At 48.3% G+C, this 19,664-nt stretch overlaps 1 protein-coding gene across 1 annotated transcript in view; it reads left to right on the plus strand.

Annotated features, from left to right (window-relative positions):
* The window catches only part of LOC122564978 (laminin subunit gamma-3-like), a 218,008-nt gene extending 200,126 nt beyond the window's left edge, over nucleotides 1-17,882 (plus strand). The window contains exons 23-28 of the mRNA XM_087998211.1: nucleotides 1,246-1,392; nucleotides 1,713-1,815; nucleotides 4,089-4,285; nucleotides 5,753-5,911; nucleotides 12,599-12,698; nucleotides 13,301-17,882. Of these exons, the coding sequence (XP_087854337.1) occupies nucleotides 1,246-1,392; nucleotides 1,713-1,815; nucleotides 4,089-4,285; nucleotides 5,753-5,911; nucleotides 12,599-12,698; nucleotides 13,301-13,551 (957 nt within the window). The 3' untranslated portion in view covers nucleotides 13,552-17,882. The remainder of the gene's footprint in view (nucleotides 1-1,245; nucleotides 1,393-1,712; nucleotides 1,816-4,088; nucleotides 4,286-5,752; nucleotides 5,912-12,598; nucleotides 12,699-13,300) is intronic.
* The last annotated feature ends 1,782 nt before the right edge of the window (nucleotides 17,883-19,664 follow it).

Genomic DNA, 19,664 nt, shown 5'->3' on the forward strand with positions numbered 1-19,664 from the left:
GCAGTGCTCCTTCATTGGGTGAAGAGACTTTGTGACAATCGATGATGCATTTCCAGTGTAATGCCTCATGTAACTGCAGCAAATGTGGTGACCAGACCTGCACACAATGGTCCTGTTGTGATCTGTCCAGCGTCCTGTACAGTTTCATCACTGAATCCCTACACTGAGGCAACAGGCCCTTCGGCCCAACAAGTTTACACTGACCCTCCAAAGAGTAACCCACCCAGACACACTCCCCTACCAGAATGGGACTATCAGCTGTTTTGGCACCAATTCGGAACACAAAAATAAAAGTCTTGTTTGGTGAAAGAAGAGAGGATGACTAACGACCCGATGTAATTTTCTCAACTATAAACTCTTGCTAGTTGAGAAAATTACATCGGGTTGTTGATCATCCTCTCTTCTTTAACCAAACAAGACTTTTATTTTTGTGTTCTGAATTGGTGCCAAAACAGCTCGGCGCCAAAACGGCAGGGCCAAAATGTACCCGACCCTTCCCCATACTTACCCCCTGACTAATGCACCTAACCTACACATCCCTGAACACTGTGGGTAATTTAGCGTGGCCAATTCTCCCTGACCTGCACATCTTTAGACTACAGGAGGAAACTGTTGGAAACCCACGCAGACTCAGGGAGAACTTGCAAACTCCACACAGTCGCCTGAGGCTGGAATCGAACCCAGGTCCCTGGCGCTGTGAGGCAGCAGTGCTAGCCACTGTGCCAGACCATTCTGTGTTCTATACTTCTGCCAATGGAGGAGAGCAGTCCACCTGCCTTCTTTATAACCTTACCTAGCGTGCTGCTCCCTTTAGGGACTGGTGCACTCACACACCAAGATCGCTCGCTTTATCTACCCCTCTCGGTACACGTTCTCCCTTCTTCTGACTGTTCTGTCTGATATTTCACGCTGCTGCTCTGATTACTATATCCGCATCGACCCTTTCCTTTGTGAAATCGGATACAAAAAGTTAATTTAAAATTCTTCCAATACCTTCTACATCTTCACACAAGTCCCCTTCTTCATCTCTGATAGGCCCCACCTTTTCCTTAGCTATCCTGTTGCTCTGTATATACTGGCTAAACACCTTTGTGTTTTCCCTTTTGCAGTTTGCTAGTATTTATTTCTTGCCTTCTCTCTGACTTCGCTTGGTCCCTGTAGTTTCCCGTCCCCTCGAGGCTATCTGCAAGGTTGAGTTAATTTTTTCATATGACCCTGATCGTTTTGCCTTTAATTTTCCCAAAGGGCTGGAACAATTTCACGGCAGAAATTGAGAATTTGGAAAGTGCTCTTCAGATCAAAGACCAGGAAATCGAGAAGCTACTTCTGGAGCTGGGACCCCGAGTCAGGGCCTTCCAGATGGGAATGGGAACCAAGGAGCTGTACGATGAGGTGAGCACGGGGCTAGTATCAGGCCATTCAGCCCCTTGACACAGCTCTGCGATAGCTCAGCAGGCTCAAGGGGTTTTGCTTATTTTTTTTGTTGAGGGTCATGAGAGTTTGGAATTCCCTCCTCAGCGAGGAGTGGGAACTGAGCCATTGGAGGGTGAGTTAGACAGTTTTGTGACCAGCGAGGGGTCAAAGGTTATCAAGGGGAGTTGGAGCTGTAGCTTAGCTGTGCCCTTATTGAACAGTGAAGCACATCCCAAGGGCCCAGCTGTCTCCCCGTGCTCCTGATTCGAAAGATCTAATAATATTTCTCTCCCTTTTAGCTTCTGAGTCGTGTTAAATCTTCCAGGGCCACTGCGAGGGCATCCATTCAGAAAGTCAAACAGATCAAAGAGGAGGGAATCTCTCTGCTGAAAATCTTGGAAGGTATGGTCCCATCCCATTTCCAAAGCACCCATTCACAGCAGGGAGACGGTTTATTAGCCAATCGGAAGGCAGGGTGCTGTGGGATTGAGCGCCAGGCAGCCAATGGTGAGAGTGTGTGAGTTCACATTGGGACAGATGATACTGGGATGGCTGACACTAAAAGTGGTGGGAAAATTAGCTGCAATGATGAAATAGGAAATATCCAAATGGATATGGTTAGGTTTGGTGAATGGGCCACAATTTGGCAGATGAGGTTTAACGTGGGTGACACAGTGGCTCAGTGGTTAGCACTGCTGCCTCACAACGCCAGAGACCTGGGTTCGATTCTAGCCTTGGGTGACTGTCTGTGTGGAGTTTGCACATTCTCCCCGTGTCTGCGTGGGTTTCCTCCGGGTGCTCCGGTTTCCTCCCACAGTCCAAAGATGTGCAGGTCAGGTGAATTGGCCATGCTAAATTGCCCATAGTGCTAGGTGCATTAGTCAGAGGGAAATGGGTCTGAGTGGGTTACTCTTTGGAGGGTCTGTGTGGATTTGTTGGGCCAAAGGGCCAGTTTCCACACTGTAGGGAATCTAATCTAATGGACAAGTGTGAAGTTATCCATTTTGGCCACAGAAATAGAAGGGAAACTTATTATTGAAATAGAGAGAAACATCAGAACGCTTCAGTCCAGAGAATCTAGGTGTCCTTGTGCATGAATTGCAGAAAATTGGTATGCAGGTTCAGCAGGTCAATGGAAATTTTGGCATTTATCACTGAAGGAACAGAATGTAAAAATAAGGAAGCATTGTTGCAACTGTACAAAGTATTAGTGAGATTGCACGTGGAGTATTGTGTCCAGTCCTGATCTCCTGACTTGGGGAAGGATGTAATTGCATTGGAAGCAGTTCACAGGAGGTTCACGAGATTGAACCCAGAGATGGGGGGAGGCGGCGTCTATCTTATGAAGGGAGATTGAGCAGTTCAGGTCAATACTGTCTGGAGCTTAGAAAAATGAGAGGAGATCTAATTGAGTTATATAAGACACTAAAGGGGATTGGTAAAGTAAACCCAGAGAGGATGTTTCCCCTTCCGGAGAAATCTACAACAAGAGGTCATAGTTTTAGGATAAGGGACAACAAATTTAAAACGGATGAGGCGAAATTATTTCTCTCAAAAGGTCATGAATCATTGGAATTGGTGACCTCAGAGTGCAGCGGAGGCCAGGATATAGAATAGATTTATGGAGGAGATAGACAGATTTTTAATTAGTAACGGGTTTAATTAGTAACGGGAGAGAGGGCAGGAGGGTGGAGTTCTGGTCAAGGTGAGATCAGCTGTGATCGTGTTAAATGGTGGAGCAGGCTCAAGGGGCTGAATGCTCCCCCCCCCCCCAACCTTGCTCCATGCTTTCCTGTGGCTAATGGTGAACGGGTATGGGGCATGGGGTGGAGATGGGCAGTGGTGTGATGGCATCATGAGGAACAGACATGGATTGACTCGGGGGGGGGGGGGGGGGGGGTCTTTGTGCGGTCTCTGTGGGGTCAGTACCATCTGGAAAAACCCACCAGAGCTGTCGGCCGTCGGGGAGGTGAGGCTGGGGGGTGTGTGGCATTATTTGGTTCAGGTTAAACCATGTTGGAAAGTGGCCCTTACCACAGCCCTCCGAGTCAAGAAATGGCTCCATGACAACACTCCCAGAGTGTCCGCCTTGAATTGGATTCCTGCATCTGTGCTGCCTCCTGTCCGTCTACCTTGGATTCCAGCCTCTGCAGTGTTTTTGGTCCTGAATCATGTTTGTTCCACTGCGAAATCTCTTCAGAGGATGCCCACTTTGGAGAGGTTCTCAGCCTCCCTCAGACGTGCGCTCAGTGAGTCCCTATCTCACCTGTCACGGCACCTCCTCCGCCCTCCAGTTCTTAGACCACACCATGGAACAAACTCGCAACCAGGTCATACCCTCTGCCTGTCCTCACCTATCCCCACTTCACCACTCTCACCTCCCCCCGCCGGCACCCCTTTTACCTGCATCTCCCCCCACACCCACCCCCCAGCCCTGAAGAAGGGCTACACCTGAAACATTGACTTTACCTCCTGACGCTGCCCTGGCTGGCTGTGTTCCTCCAGCCTCCGGCCTGCCTGTCTTGGATTCCAGCATCTGCAGTTTTTCTGTCTCTATAAATGTGAATTTTATCTGGGCAGTTTCAAGGTACAACCCCTCATTATGGCCTCCCCTGTGGAGGGGGGGGGGGGTCGGAGTGGGAAATTAACCTTTGTTTTGTTTGTTATTGTTTCAGACAATAAGAGACCAGCTGGCAAACTCCGAGGTAAAGGGAGTTTGCGGAAGATGGGTGTGATCAAGGGGAAGGTGATGCCAGAGACCAAGAGGAAGACGGCACTCGCCCGGCGAATATTGCGAATTGCTGGCTCCAGTTCTACCATCAGTAATACCACCGCTAGCCGGGCTGGGCAGGTCAACCAAGGCATTGCAAAGGTCAAAGGGCAATGCCATTACCACCCTTCAACCCCATAGATTCAACCCATTCCAAGTCAAGCCCCTCTCTGTATCCAATAGCTTATAGGGCCTGTGCTGAAGCAGCAAGGCAGAGGGCTGGGGAGCACAGTGGCTCAGTGGTTAGCACAGCTGCCTCACGGCGCCAGGGGCCTGGGTTCGATTCCACCCTCGGGCAACTGTCTGTGTTGAGTTTGTACATTCTCCCGACTTTTGTTAAGCAAAGGGATTATGCTCCAAAAGCAGGTACAGAGGAACCTCGGTTATCCAGCATTCAACTAACCGAATTTTGGATGATCCCAACACGATTGCAAGGTCCCGATGCCGGATAACATAGTTAGCCATGCATCGATTCTTCGGCATTCAATTAACCAAACAAAATACTCCCCTCCTGTACCCTTTGGATAATTGAGGTTCCTCTGTCTATGGAGGTGGGCCACAGATCAGTTGTGAGCTCATTAAATGGTGGGACAGGCTTGAGGGCTGAATGGCCTACTACTTATGAAACCGGTAGAAAGCAGAGAGTGGGAGTAATGGGGCCTTTCTCAGGTTGGCAGGCTGTGACCGGTGGGGTACCACAAAGATCAATACTTGGGCCACAGCTGATCCCCATCAATTTGAATGTGGGGCCAGTTGTAATATTTCCAAGTTTGTAGGGGCTCTTGTGAAAGAATGAGACCTTGCTGCAGTTGTATTGGACACTGTGAGAGTGCACCTTGGAGTACAGGTCCAATCCCCTTGCCCAAGAGGGAATGCAGTGAGGGGCAGAGACTGACTCTAGTCGGGAGGGACTGTACCAGAAGGAGAGATACAAGAGATTGGGCTTGTGTTCTCTGGAGCTTTGAAGCATGAGAGGCAATCTCATTAAACTCTGGCTTACACGTGACTCCAGACCCACGGCAATGTGATTAGAATCATAAAGCTGTACAGCATGGAAACAGACCCTTCGGTCCAACCCATCCATGCTGACCAGATATCCAAACCTAATCAAGTCCCATTTGCCAGCACCGGGTCCATATCCCTCCAAACCCTTCCTATTCATATACCCATCCAGATGCCTTTTAAATGTTGTCATTGTACCAGCCTCCACCACATCCTCTGGCAGCTCATTCCACACACGTACCACCCTCTGTGTGGAAAAGTTGCCCCTTAGGTCCCTTTTAAATTTTTCCCCTCTCACCCTAAACCTATGCCCTCTCGTTCTGGACTCTCCCGACCCCAGGGAAAAGACTTTGTCTATTTATCCTATCCATGCCCCTCATAATTTTGTAAACCTCTATAAGGTCACCCCTCAGCCTCCGACACTCCAGGGAAAACAGCCCCAGCCTGATAGATTCTTAGCCGCTCTCTGGAAAGCTCTGCTCAGGGCTAGGCCCCAGACTTTGCTTTGTCCCCCTGAGAGAGTGAAAGGAACAACGAGACTGACTGTAGCGTCCTTCTGCCTTCCAGGAGGCCCACAAGCTCAGGAGACAAGCCCAGGACCAGGCCGCGCAGTCTGGCTCACTCCGCACTCGGCTGGACATCACGCAGGGTCAGCTGGCCACCCAGGAGGAGCAGGCCGCAGCCTTCAAGGTGAAACTTCAGGAGGATGGCACAACAGCAGCCAAGGTAAAGCTCAAATAAAAACCTCCCTCCTCAGCGGGTGGCACTCTCATTAACCTGCGTCCGATAAAAATGTGGCGCTGGAAAAACACAGCAGGTCAGGCAGCATCGAAGGGGCAGGAGAGCCAATATTTCAGGTAAGGGAGTGGGGAGGGGGCTGGGAGCTCAGAAATAGAGGGTGGGGGGGGGGGGTGCGTGCAGTAAGGCTGAGGGTAAGGTAGGTGAGATGGTGATACCCCCCTTCCTACAAACCAAGTGGGTGGCTATGGGCACGCACGTGGGTCCGAGCTCTGCCTGTCTCTTCAGACGATACATGGAACAGTCTCTCTTCCACAGCTCCTCCGGCACCATCCCTCCCCCTGGTGTACCTGCCACACTGCGTGTTTAAATTCCTATATTCAGCAAAAGAACCGTGGGTCGACTGTTTGAAACAATAATATTCATTTATTGAACACAATTAATATTAGAACAATAAGACCGATATACTATAAACTAACTGCTTGACCTGCTGTGCTTTTCCAGCACCACACTCCTGACTCTGAGTCCCAGATCTGCAGTCCTCCTCCTCTATCTTATACTTTGATTGTATCCCCCTCCCCAGCCCCGACACTGGAACGTGGCCAGGCTCTGCATGCTGATGCTGCCTTCTCCCGATGGTCTTGGAGGTGTCTTCTCAGCCAGTAGTTATTCTGGAGTTACCGCCCTGAGTGGGGTTTTCTGGCACTTCTTATCCTTCCGGGTCTTCACGCCCTTTTGGAAGGGTCTTGAGGATCTGCCAATGGATTGATCAGGTTCCGTTACCCTGAGCGATCAGACCCAACCAGGTGTTGGCACGTTGATAGTAGGGTGGCCCTTAGGTCTCCATTACAGCAGATGCTGGGTGCATGTAACCTCCTCCAAATAAGGGTGCTAGGCCCCTCCGTGTCTAGCGAATGACTTGCTGCTCCTGATTGTCCTGATGGCGATATTCCATTGTCCCATTCCAGTCTAACTCCCAGGTATGTATAGCAGGATCTGCAGCTGTCAGATTTGTGCGTAGCTGGAGTCTGGATTCTGCAGCATGGGGATTAACACAGTCACTTTGGTCAGGCCTGAGTGCTTTAATCATTATCCATCTATTATAACTCCAGGGTAAGTTTATTATTGTCCTCTTTATTTAGGGTGGCTCATCTGGCCACAACCTTTTCTTCCACTACATCAATGGACCACTACCCACATCCCCTTATCACCATCCCACCTACCTTTCCCCCAGCCTCCCTCCCCCATTTATTTCTGATTGGGAGACGCTGGTGTTAGATTGGGGTGGACAAGGTTAAAAAACACACAACACCAGGTTATAGTCCAACAGGTTTATTTGGAGACACTAGCGTTCGAAGCGCTGCTTATTTCTGGGCTCCTTCCCCCCCCTCCCCATTCTCAATGAAGGGTCCTGACCCAATGGGCTGATTCTCCTGCTCCTGCTGTGCTTTCCCAGCTCCACACTTTATCGACTCTGACTCTCCAGCATCTGCCGTCCTCACTATCTCCAACTCCCACTGACCTTCTGTGAATGATCCAGGCCTGGCTTTCACCATGGTTGCCATGGGTTACCACATTGCCGGGTCGACCTGGCATCATCATAAATCTCTGAAAGGTTGCATGCAAGACAAAACCATAAGAGTGTTTTAAAACAGGTTAGGTTTCTTCTGACACTCCTAGCGTTTGTTATAAAAATATAGCTCATTAGGGATGACTATGACTATCACTGACTATGGCGAATCGCCCAATGAAAGCGTGAATAGCTCTCTTTGCTCTCTGATTGGTTGTGGGATGATGGAACATCACAATGATTGATATGTCAGGTGACCAATGGTGGGTGAGTGGAGGCGGGCTGGTTGGAGGTTGGAAGGTCACATGCCAACCCGACCAGGAATGGATGGCATCAGAGTCGGCAAATCCTATGGGAAGTGTGAAAAGGTTTGGATCCCCTACCTAAGGAAAGATGTACTGCCATTGGACGCAGACTGGAGAAGGATTACTAGGTTGATCCTGGGTATGGCCTCAGGCGACTGTCTGTGTGGAGTTTGCATATTCTCCACGCCCCCCTACGACCCACCCTCCCATCCTGGCACTTTCCCCTGCCACCGCAGGAACTGTAAAACCTGCGCCCACACCTCCTCCCTCACCTCTATCCAAGGCCCCAAAGGAGCTTTTCACATCCATCAAAGTTTTACTTGCACATCCACTAATATCATCTATTGTATCCGTTGCTCCCGATGCGGTCTCCTCTACATTGGGGAGACTGGGCGCCTCCTAGCAGAGCGCTTTAGGGAACATCTCCGAGACACCCGCACCAATCAACCAAATCGCCCAGTGGCTCAACATTTCAACTCCCCCTCCCACTCTGCCGAGGACATGGAGGTGCTGGGCCTCCTCCACCTCCGCTCCCTCACCACCAGGCGCCTGGAGGAAGAACGTCTCATCTTCCGCCTCGGAACACTTCAACCCCAGGGCATCAATGTGGATTTCAACAGTTTCCTCATTTCCCCTTCCCCCACCTCATCCTAGCTTCTAACCTCCTGCAACTCGATCCCTTGACCTGTCCGGACTTGTCCGACCTGCCCAGCTCCTTTTCCACCTATCCACTCCACCCTCTCCTCCCTGACCTATCACCTTCATCTCCTTCCCCACTGACCTATTGTACTCTATGCCACTCTCTCCCCACCCCCACCCTCCTCTAGCTTATCTCTCCACCCTTCAGGCTCTCTGCCTTTATTCCTGATGAAGGGCTTTTGCCCGAAACGTCGATTTTGCCTGTCCTCGGATGCTGCCTGAACTGCTGTGCTCTTCCAGCACCACTGATCCAGAATCTGGTTTCCAGCATCTGCAGTCATTGTTTTTACCTCTATATTCTCCCTGTGTCTGTGTGGGTTTCCTCTGGGTGCTCCGGTTTCCTCCCACACTCCAAAGATGTGCAAGTCAGGGTAGATTGACCATGGGAAATTGCCCCATAATGTCCAGGGATGAGCAGGCTATTTGTGTTGGTCAAGGGAAATGTAGAGAGTAATAGGGTAGGGGAATGGGTCTGGGTGGGTTACTCTTCAAGGGTCGGTGTGGACTTGTTGGGCCGAAGGGCCTGTTTCCACACTGTAGGGATTCTATGATGATGATGATGGAGGGACTGTCTCAGGAGGACAGGTTGAGTAGGAACCTTACTCATTGGAGTCTAAAAGACTGAGAGACAACTTTCTTGAAACATACAAGATATTTTGAGAATTTGACAGGGTTGATGTGGAGAAATTGTTCCCCCTTTATGAAAGATTCTAACACCAGAGGGTATCATTTCAGAACAAGGGGTCACCTGTTTAAGACCGAGATGAGGAGAAATGTCTTCTCTCAGTGGGGAATTCTGTATCACAGCGGACTGTCAGGATTGGGTCAGAAAGTATATTCAAGGCTGAGACAGATTTCCGATCCAGCAGGGAGCGAGGGTTATGAGGAAAAGGCAGGGAAGATTATCAGAGTAGCCATGATTCCATTCAACGGGCTGAATGGTCTACAACTCCTTCCAAATCTCCTTGGCAGTGTTTTGACATTTCAGGAGAAATTGTAGCCATGTACCCGCCGCCCCCCCCCCCCGGCCATTTGCACGCTCAGCCTGAACAGGGTTTGATAGATTCGTAACCAGGAACCATCTCAGTGATCAGGACAATCCAGGAACCATCTTAGTGATCAGGACAATCCAGGAACCATCTCTGTGATCAGGACAATCCAGGAACCATCTCTGTGATCAGGACAATCCAGGGACCATCTTAGTGATCAGGACAATCCAGGGACCATCTCTGTGATCAGGACAATCCAGGGACCATCTTAGTGATCAGGACAATCCAGGGACCATCTCTGTGATCAGGACAATCCAGGGACCATCTTAGTGATCAGGACAATCCAGGAACCATCTCAGTGATCAGGACAATCCAGGAACCATCTCTGTGATCAGGACAATCCAGGGACCATCTTAGTGATCAGGACAATCCAGGAACCATCTCTGTGATCAGGACAATCCAGGGACCATCTCTGTGATCAGGACAATCCAGGGACCATCTTAGTGATCAGGACAATCCAGGAACCATCTCTGTGATCAGGACAATCCAGGGACCATCTTAGTGATCAGGACAATCCAGGAACCATCTCTGTGATCAGGACAATCCAGGGACCATCTCTGTGATCAGGACAATCCAGGGACCATCTTAGTGATCAGGACAATCCAGGGACCATCTCTGTGATCAGGACAATCCAGGGACCATCTCTGTGATCAGGACAATCCAGGAACCATCTCAGTGATCAGGACAATCCAGGGACCATCTTAGTGATCAGGACAATCCAGGAACCATCTCTGTGATCAGGACAATCCAGGGACCATCTTAGTGATCAGGACAATCCAGGAACCATCTCTGTGATCAGGACAATCCAGGGACCATCTTAGTGATCAGGACAATCCAGGGACCATCTTAGTGATCAGGACAATCCAGGAACCATCTTAGTGATCAGGACAATCCAGGGACCATCTTAGTGATCAGGACAATCCAGGAACCATCTCTGTGATCAGGACAATCCAGGAACCATCTCAGTGATCAGGACAATCCAGGGACCATCTTAGTGATCAGGACAATCCAGGAACCATCTCTGTGATCAGGACAATCCAGGGACCATCTTAGTGATCAGGACAATCCAGGAACCATCTCAGTGATCAGGACAATCCAGGAACCATCTCAGTGATCAGGACAATCCAGGAACCATCTCTGTGATCAGGACAATCGGGAACCATCTTAGTGATCAGGACAATCCAGGAACCATCTCAGTGATCAGGACAATCAGGAACCATCTCTGTGATCAGGACAATCCAGGGGCCATCTCAGTGATCAGGACAATCCAGGAACCATCTCAGTGATCAGGACAATCCAGGGATCATCTCAGTGATCAGGACAATCCAGGAACCATCTCAGTGATCAGGACAATCAGGAACCATCTCTGTGATCAGGACAATCCAGGAACCATCTCAGTGATCAGGACAATCCAGGAACCATCTCAGTGATCAGGACAATCCAGGGACCATCTTAGTGATGAGGACAATCCAGGAACCATCTCTGTGATCAGGACAATCCAGGGACCATCTTAGTGATGAGGACAATCCAGGAACCATCTCTGTGATCAGGACAATCCAGGGACCATCTTAGTGATCAGGACAATCCAGGAACCATCTCTGTGATCAGGACAATCTGATCAGCTGCAGAGAATCCAGACAGAGGTGAGGAACTAGAAGGAAAGGAAAGAACCTGCATTTGTGTAGTGCCTGTCAGAACGTCCGAACCCACTTTACAGCCACCCCCATATCTACAAAGTGTGATTACTGGCTGGTGCATTTCTGACCATGTGTACACAGCAAGCTCCCACAAACAGCGCTGCAATGATGAGAAGGTCATCGATTTTTGTGATGAGGGATAAATATTGTCCAGGACACTGGGGAAAACTCAAATAAAAGCAGAGTACTGTGGATGCTGGAGATCGGAAATAAAAACAAATTATTGGAGAAACTCAGCAGGTCTGGCAGCTTCTACAGAGAGAGAAGCAGAGTCAACATTTCACATTTAAGGCTTCTCTTCAGAATCTTCCAGAGCTGTAACACAGAGCATTACAGCACAGTCCAGGCCCTTCAGCCCTCGATGTTGCGTTGCCCTTTGAAACCGAAACACTTACTCTGTTTCTCTGTCCCACAGACGCTGCCAGAACAGTTTCCGCAACATCTTCTGGTTCTTATTCCTTCGGAGCGGGAGTTGGCCATTCAGCCCATCACGCCTGCCCTCCTGTTCTGTGGCTGGTGAACAATTCAATACCTTATACTAACGCCAAGCCCACAAACCTGACAATCCCTGCCTTAAAAACACTCAAAGCCCAACCAAGAATACAAAGTCTCTCACCCCTCAGATTCAAAACGAGGAGAAGTGATTTTGGCAAGGCGGAATCCCCTGATTTTGGCATTACTCCCCCTGGTTTTACACTCCTCAACCAGGGAATGCCTGCTTGTTGTTCTTTGTTAAGTGCACTGGTGTGTTTTAATCCAGTGTAATCTTAGTTAAATGTCTCATCAGGAGACGGCACCCCCAACTGTGCAGCACTCCCTTAGTACCACACTGTCCTAGACCGCTGCTTTCAGACTGAGAGATCAGAGCGACATCTGGGGAAAGGGGCTAAAAGGAACGAATCCTTGATGGGCCTTTAGAGTGGAGCTCCCGGTGATGTGGTGTTACACCAGATGATCCTCTCCCTTGAGGTTAAAGCACAGAAGGCAGCTGGCTCAGGCAATGAAAGGTCACAGCAGGAACCAAATGTATAATCCAGTTCAACATGGAGGCTGAGGGCGTGCTGCGCTGCGCAACCCCAAAAAAGGTGTTGAACCAATGGTTCAAATGTGCATTGTCTCCGGAAGTAATGTTGGCTGAGGCAGTCAGTGATGTTCCTGGGATCTTGCCATGCAGAGTCTGGATTCCCCTCCAGGCCAGAAGCCAGTGGGAGACCAGGCTGATCTTTAACATTCACCTGCAGGCACTCTCTCTCTCTCTCTCAGCACTGCCCGGGGAGAGTGCTCAGGGCGGTCTCTGTTACTAACTGAGCCACGCTGCGAGGGTTACCTCACAGCAGTTTCTGTTTCCATGACAGGTCCTTCACGAAACACTGGCCATGGGGAAGGAGGTGAAGAAAGCCAAGCAGTCCCTCGATCGTGACCTGAAGCAGTTAACCGAGTTACTGAAGACAGTCGGTAAGTTCATGGGCGAGAGGCTGACGCTACCCAAGAGGGGTCCAAGAATCCACAAGGTCATACGATCCCATGGTGACTTGGCCGTGGGTCATGGGGTCACTGAGCTCTGGGTTATAAACCACTGAGGCCTGGTCATAGGTCACTGAGCCCATGGTGATTAGGTCACTGGGTTGTAGGGTCACTGTCCCCTGGGTGACAAGGTCATGGGTCACTGAGCCCTGGGTGATAAGGTCACTGGATTGTACGGTCACTGAGCCCTGGGTGATAAGGTCACTGGGTCATGGGTCACTGAGCCCTGGGTGATAAGGTCACTGGGATGTACGGTCACTGAGCCTTGGATGATAAGGTCACTGGGTCGTAGGGTCACTGAGCCCTGGTTGATAAGGTCACTGGGTTGTAGGGTCACTGAGCCCTGGGTCATGGGTCACTGAGCCTTGGGTCGAGCGTTGAAGGATTGCTAAACCCTAAACTGAAGGGTTGCTGATTCTGAGGCCATCAAGCAGTGGGGTGACTGAGCTCCCAGTGTCCTGCAGTTCCCACTCCCGGAGGCAGGCTGGTGTCTCTGTATGATGCCCCTTTTCTGTTTGCTCTTTCCCTGATAGAGAGCCTTCAGGTTGACCAAGTGACGGAGGAAATGCTGAATGTAACCGAGGCAGAGATGGGAGCCCTGAGGTGGGTGATTGATCAGACCCTGGACCAGAAGCTGCGGGAGCTGGAGGCTGCCTCCGACTTACAGATCCTGAAGATGAAAACAATCGAAAAAGACATGGAGGACATTGAGGCGGAGAAGCTTAGCCTGGAGGACATTGTTGAGAACCTGCCTCATGGCTGTTATAACCGTGTGGGATTCTAGAGGGGGAAGGCAGGCTGGAGAAGAGAGAGGCGATCTCTCTGGGTGTCTTTGTGTAATTGTCTCGAGATGGTTGCCGTTGACAACGTAGTAATTTGATTGGGCATTTAATCCCCTTCGACCCATTTTAATCCATTCTCCTAGCCTCTTGTAGCTTGAACTGGGTCAAGAACTGGGTTTCACCCTCCAGTACATCACTGACCGTACCTCCCTCATGTTTGTTGGACAATGTGGTGCCATTCGGACAATGATGGCACCTCATTGTTCACACACGGCCCACCTGGAGCCTGGACTCCATGGACTCTGGATTCATTGTGGTCCACCAGACTGCCCTTGCATCAACTCAGCAGAGAGTGAACCACATCTGTGTTGGTCAGAGAGCCATGTCGACCAGACTGGGTAAGGCTGGCAGATTGCCAGACTCGAAAGGCCATTAAAGAGCCAGATGGGGTTTCTCAGTCTCCCTGACTGAGAGCTGCTTTTTATTTTATATACCCAGAAGTCCTATCGTACAGAACAACGGCTTTCCCACCACCTAGTCACCGTGACCTTTTTTTGTTTTTAAATCTTTCTTTAATCACAACTGAATGACCTTCCACCACCAAATCACTGTGACTCTTTTGTTTCCCTATTTAACCACCACCAGTAAACAGACATATAACCTGTTGAATATTTATACACAAAGCCCATTATGGGTAATACCAACCTTTGAAAGTGAGGGAGGGATAGGGAGAGCGGAAGGAGGTCATGAGCACTCTATTATCCCCGACAGTGCCCACTTCTCTCTGGAGGCATCACGTGCAATGCTGGAGCTTTGGACTCTCAGAAGTAAATATCTCACTTAACATACACTGTCCTGTCACCATGCCAGGGTTTGAGGTCTCTGAAGTGCTAGTCCAGTGATATTTTCACTGTCCACCATCCTCATTTACCCTATTACAATGCAGACCGCACAGGTTCCAGGAAGCCACTGCTGTAGGCCATGGGGAGTAGTAAATGATGGCGTAATCCGTGCTGTCCTGAGGTAGAATTCAAAAGGAACAGATTGAGCCTGAACCCTTCGTGTCAATCAGTTACAGCAATCTCTTGCATCACAACATCCCAGGCTCTCAGTCAGGCTGTCACCCTTTAAAGGTTTCACATTTGCCTCAGAGGTTGGATCAAGTAGTGACTGGTTTTGATTGATGTCAAACAGAGTGAATGAGCCTCTTTTTAAAGCATGTAATAATGCCTGACTGAAGAATCGCACCCTCCAGTTCTCTCTCCAAACCCCTCACCATCCTGACTTGGAAATAGATCACGATTCCTTCACTGTCGCTGGGTCCTGGAATTCCCCTGTGACAGAGGGACTGCAGTTCTCCAGCCCCTTCTGCAGGATAATGGACAACACACCTCAGCCCAGCCAGCGACACCCATGTCCCATCAGGGAATAAAATAAAGATGCAAGTGTGTGCTTGTGGGGTTTTGAGGTGTTTGTCTGTGTTAACCCAGGGATATAAAGACTGGTTATTTTTCCCCATTTGACAGTTGATGGTGTTGGGTCATAACCCACCGATCCCTGTACTCATCGTGTCCTCCCCCCGTACAGTATTGTGCCCTCACTCCTGTGTAAGGAGAAGCCGGGATTATTTTTCACTTTGTTTTGTCGAGCTGGTGCCTGGTGTTATCCAAAACTGACGGTGTAGAAAATGGAACATCATTTCGCCCTACTTAATTCTCGGGCTGTGACAGCAGTCGCATCCTGGCCTTAGCAACAGGATAATACCTTTCTTGGTGACATAATAAAACAGTATCTAAAAGGAATAATTTACCAGCTCTGCGCAACCTTTGAACACCCCAAAATAATCAACGACAGTTTTACAGCTGGTGACACACTTTATCTCCCTCTGGTTACTTTCAAAGCCCACAGCAACAATTGCTTGCATTTATCTAGCACCTTTGACATGCACCAAGGCGTTTTGTAAGATTGACTACCAAACAGATTTTGAACCTGAGCCATAGAAGGAGATGGATGGTCAAATGATTGGCCAAGGAGGAGCCTGTTAAAGGAGAGGAGAGAGTTGGAGAGTTTCAGGGGGAGATTCCCAGAGACCAAAGTGTTGCTAAGTCCCACAGTGAGGCTCAGCAAGTAATTGAAGGTGCCTGAAATTGCAGTCAGTGTTAATAATTAACTGGGTCTCATCAGTTGCATTCATAAACATATTGCCTTCAGATTATTCCAAGAGATATTAGAACAATCAAACCAGCAACTGACCCCATGTTAATCAAACCATTCATCAGACACACTGAAACTATCTTTCACTTGTTCACACGGATATGAAGCAAGCTGTTGCCAAAAAGAAACTTGTTGTAATTTATGTAATTCCCTCTCCCTGCCCGATTCCTGATCGCATATCGGAAACGCCAATGCAAATGTCCCATGAATTTTGCAAACATTCCAAAACCATTGAAAGAATTTCTGTTTCAGAGGAAGTTGTGAAGCACTTTGGAACAAACCAGGCACTTTGCCAAGCATTACCGCTTGGTAATGTTCGAAAATTGTCAGTTTGCACGCACTGAGCAAGTGCTGGAGAAACTCTGCAGGTCTGCCAGCATTTGTGAAGAGAGAGAAAAGTTAACCTTTTGAGTCTGGTATGAGTCTTCTTTACAATGTCCGCAAACAACAATGTGACCGTCTGCTTTTAGCGAGGGACCACCCTTCGTTCCATTCAGTTCTGGTCACCACATTCCAAGAAGGATGTGGAGACGTTGGAGAGGGCACAGCAGCAGTTTCCCAGGATGCTGCCTGGATTAGAGGGTATGAGCTATAAGGAGGGGCTAGAAAAGCACAAGTTGTTTTCTCTGGAGCGGCGAAGGCTGAGGGGAGACTTGATGACAGTTTATGAAATTATGCAATGTGTGGCTAGGGTTGACGGTCAGAATCTTTTTCCCAAAGTTCAAATATCTAATTCTAGGGGGCATGCATTTAAGGTGAGGGGGCGGAGGGAGTTCAAAGGGGATGCGAGGGTTAGGTTTTTTTACACAGAGAGTGATAGGACTGTGGAACACACTGCCAGGGGTGGTGGTGAAGCAGATATAATAGGGGTGTTTATGGGGCTTTTAGATAAACACATGGATATGGAGGGAATGAAGGGATGTGAACCAGGAGTGGGCAGGAGGGATTAGATTAATTTGGCGTCATGTTCAGTACAACGTTGTGGGCCGAAGGGCCCATTACGATGTTGGACTGCTTCATGTATTAGTGATGTTGACCGAGGGATTAATACCAACCAGGTTATCTTGAATAAGGTCCCTACTTTCATTGAAATAGGAATGTTTTACATCATGCTGCATGGGCAGATAGACTTTGGTTTAATGTCTCACCCAAAAGACCCCATAAAGCCCCAAATGAAAGTACGACGCTGGAGATCTGCAATCAAAATCGAATGTGCTGGAGAAACTCAGCAGGTCTGGCAGGGTCTGTGAAGGGAGAGAAACAGATTTAACATTATGACTCTCCTTCAGAACTCACCTTCCAAATCTTGAAATCCCAGCATGCTCACTAATGGTTTTTTTCTGGAATATGGTCTATTCTTAGTCAAAAACAAAACACAATCACCACAAAGTTTTCATAATAGAAAGCCCACAGCCTGGCGGAGAAATGTTGGGATTGTTTTCCCAGCATTATTCCAATTCCAAAGACAAATATTTTTAAACTCTTCATATAAATAGCTCAGTGCCTTTGTGAAAATGCTGAGTACCACATTAACACCGCATTCCCACACTGAGGCGGTATGATAAAAGGGGAGGGTGGGGGAACAGTAAAGGATTAGTAACTACAGGGACATAGATTGAATGATACAAGAATGAGGAGGGAGGAGATCAGGGCATTATTTGCAGCATGTGTGAGTTGATCTGGAATGCACTGTCTAAAACACGGCAGAAGCAGATTTCATAGTTACTTGGGAAAGGGATTTGGACAGGGAACCTTGCAGGGCTGTCGAAGGCAGTGGAACTAACTGTATAGAAAAAGCCAGTACACGCACAAAAGGCCGAGTGACTGCCTTCCATTGAGCAGCAAACCGATTCTTTATTTTAAAAATGCTCAATCTAAACTTCATCAATGTCTTCGTTTAGACTTTAAGAAATTCTGGCAGGTGACTGGAAAGGTGTAGAATTGGCCAGGGGTAACCAGCCAGGATCCATTCCCACTGCATTCTGACCTGCATGAGAAATCCCCTCCATCATCGATCAAACAGGTGTATCGAAAATCACATTTATATGAATTGATTGAAAGCAGAGACATGTTTGTAAGATATTTAATCCCCATAATTAAACAATTATTTTGATGGTTATGTGTGGTTTTATGTGTGACTATCAGAGCCTGATTCCTGAATTGCTGTGATCTCTATCTTCACTTTTGCTGATCATGCTACTGATTTCAATGTGACAGCTGTGAATCCAATCCCAGTGCAGCTCAGGTTTCGTTGCCTGTTCAGTCAGTGAGAGATGTAATGCTGGGTTTATGAAGTATGTCTCACTCTGATTATACTGATGGTCTAGCCAGCATACAAAGATGTGGGCTTTGATCCCTGATATGACTTCTCTTCCTATCTTGAAAATGTGGAAACATTTTGTATGTGTCACATCTCTGTCACATCGATGCTAGATTAATTCAATCTGACCCTTCTCAAACTATAGAGTTAACTGCGAACTGAACTCATGGGCAAGTCGCATCTGATAAAAGGATGGCCAATGACAATTGACATCTTATATATAATATAGAAATTATTGATTTGGATGTGAGCATAAGAGGTATGGTTAGTAAGTTTGCAGATGACACCAAAAGTGGAGGTGTAGTGGACAGTGAAGAGGGTTACCTCAGATTACAACAGGATCTGGACCAGATGGGCCAATGGGCTGAGAAGTGGCAGATGGAGTTTAATTTAGATAAATGCGAGGTATTGTATTTTGGGAAAGTAAATCTTAGCAGGACTTATATACTTAATGGTAAGGTCCTGGGGAGTGTTGCTGAACAAAGGGACCTTGGAGTGCAGGTTCATAGCTCCTTGAAAATGCAATCTTAGGTAGGCAGGGCGGTGAAGAAGGTGTTTAGTATGCTTGCCTTCATGGTCAGAACTTTGAGTACACGAGTTGGGACATCATTTTGCGGGTGTACAGAATATTGGTTAGGCCACTTTTAGAATATTCCATATAATTCTATCGGAAGGATGTTGTTCAACTTGAGAAGGTGCAGAAAAGATTTACAAAGATGTTGCCAGAACTAGGTGTGAATTATTGAGAGAGGCTGAACAGGCTGGGGCTGTTTTCCCTGGAGCGTCAGAGGCTGAGGGGTGACCTTATAGAGGTTTAGAAATTATGAGGCGCATGGATGGAATAAATAGACGAGGTCTTTGCCCTGGGGTCGGGGAGTCCAGAACTAGAGGGCATAGTTTTAGGTTGAGAAGGGAAAGATTTAAAAGGGACCTAAGGGGCAACTTTATCACACAGAGGGTGGTACGTGTATGGAATGAGCTGCCAGAGGAAGTGGTGGAGGCCGGTACAATTACAACATTTAAAAGGCATTTGGATGGGTATATGAATAGGGAGGGTTTAGAGGGATATGGGCTAAATGCTGGCAAACAGGACTAGGTCAGATTGGCACCAATGAGTTAGACTGAAGCGTCTGTTTCTGTGACTCTATCACATCAGTATGTGCCTGTCAATGAGGGATTGTGGCTACCTCAGTTGGCTGGACAGTTGGTTTGTGATGCAGAGTGACACTAACAGCGTAGGTCCAATTCCTGCACCCGCTGAGGTCATCATGAAGAATTCTCCTCCTCAACCTCATTCCCCTCTCGCCTGAGGTGTGCTGACCCTCAGGTTAAAGCCCCATCTCTCGAGTGAGATTTCAGCCTCTGGTCCAGTAAAACTGTGGTGACTTTACCTTTTCTTTCAAACATGTATTCCCTCTGGATTTTAAAGGCGTGTTAAGGTGAAAGTTAACATGCCATGTTCAGGATTTTTCAGGTGGTTGATATGAAGCATTAACACCGTTTCTCTGTGATCAGCTGAGAATTTACAGCTTGTTCTCTCATTTCAGATTTTCAGCAAGTGCCGAATTTTGATTTTTGTTA

This window comes from Chiloscyllium plagiosum, unplaced genomic scaffold (genome assembly GCF_037043375.1).
Source record: "Chiloscyllium plagiosum isolate Xiang-an unplaced genomic scaffold, Cpla_swu_hap1 HiC_scaffold_21, whole genome shotgun sequence".
In the NCBI taxonomy this organism is placed as follows: domain Eukaryota; kingdom Metazoa; phylum Chordata; class Chondrichthyes; order Orectolobiformes; family Hemiscylliidae; genus Chiloscyllium; species Chiloscyllium plagiosum.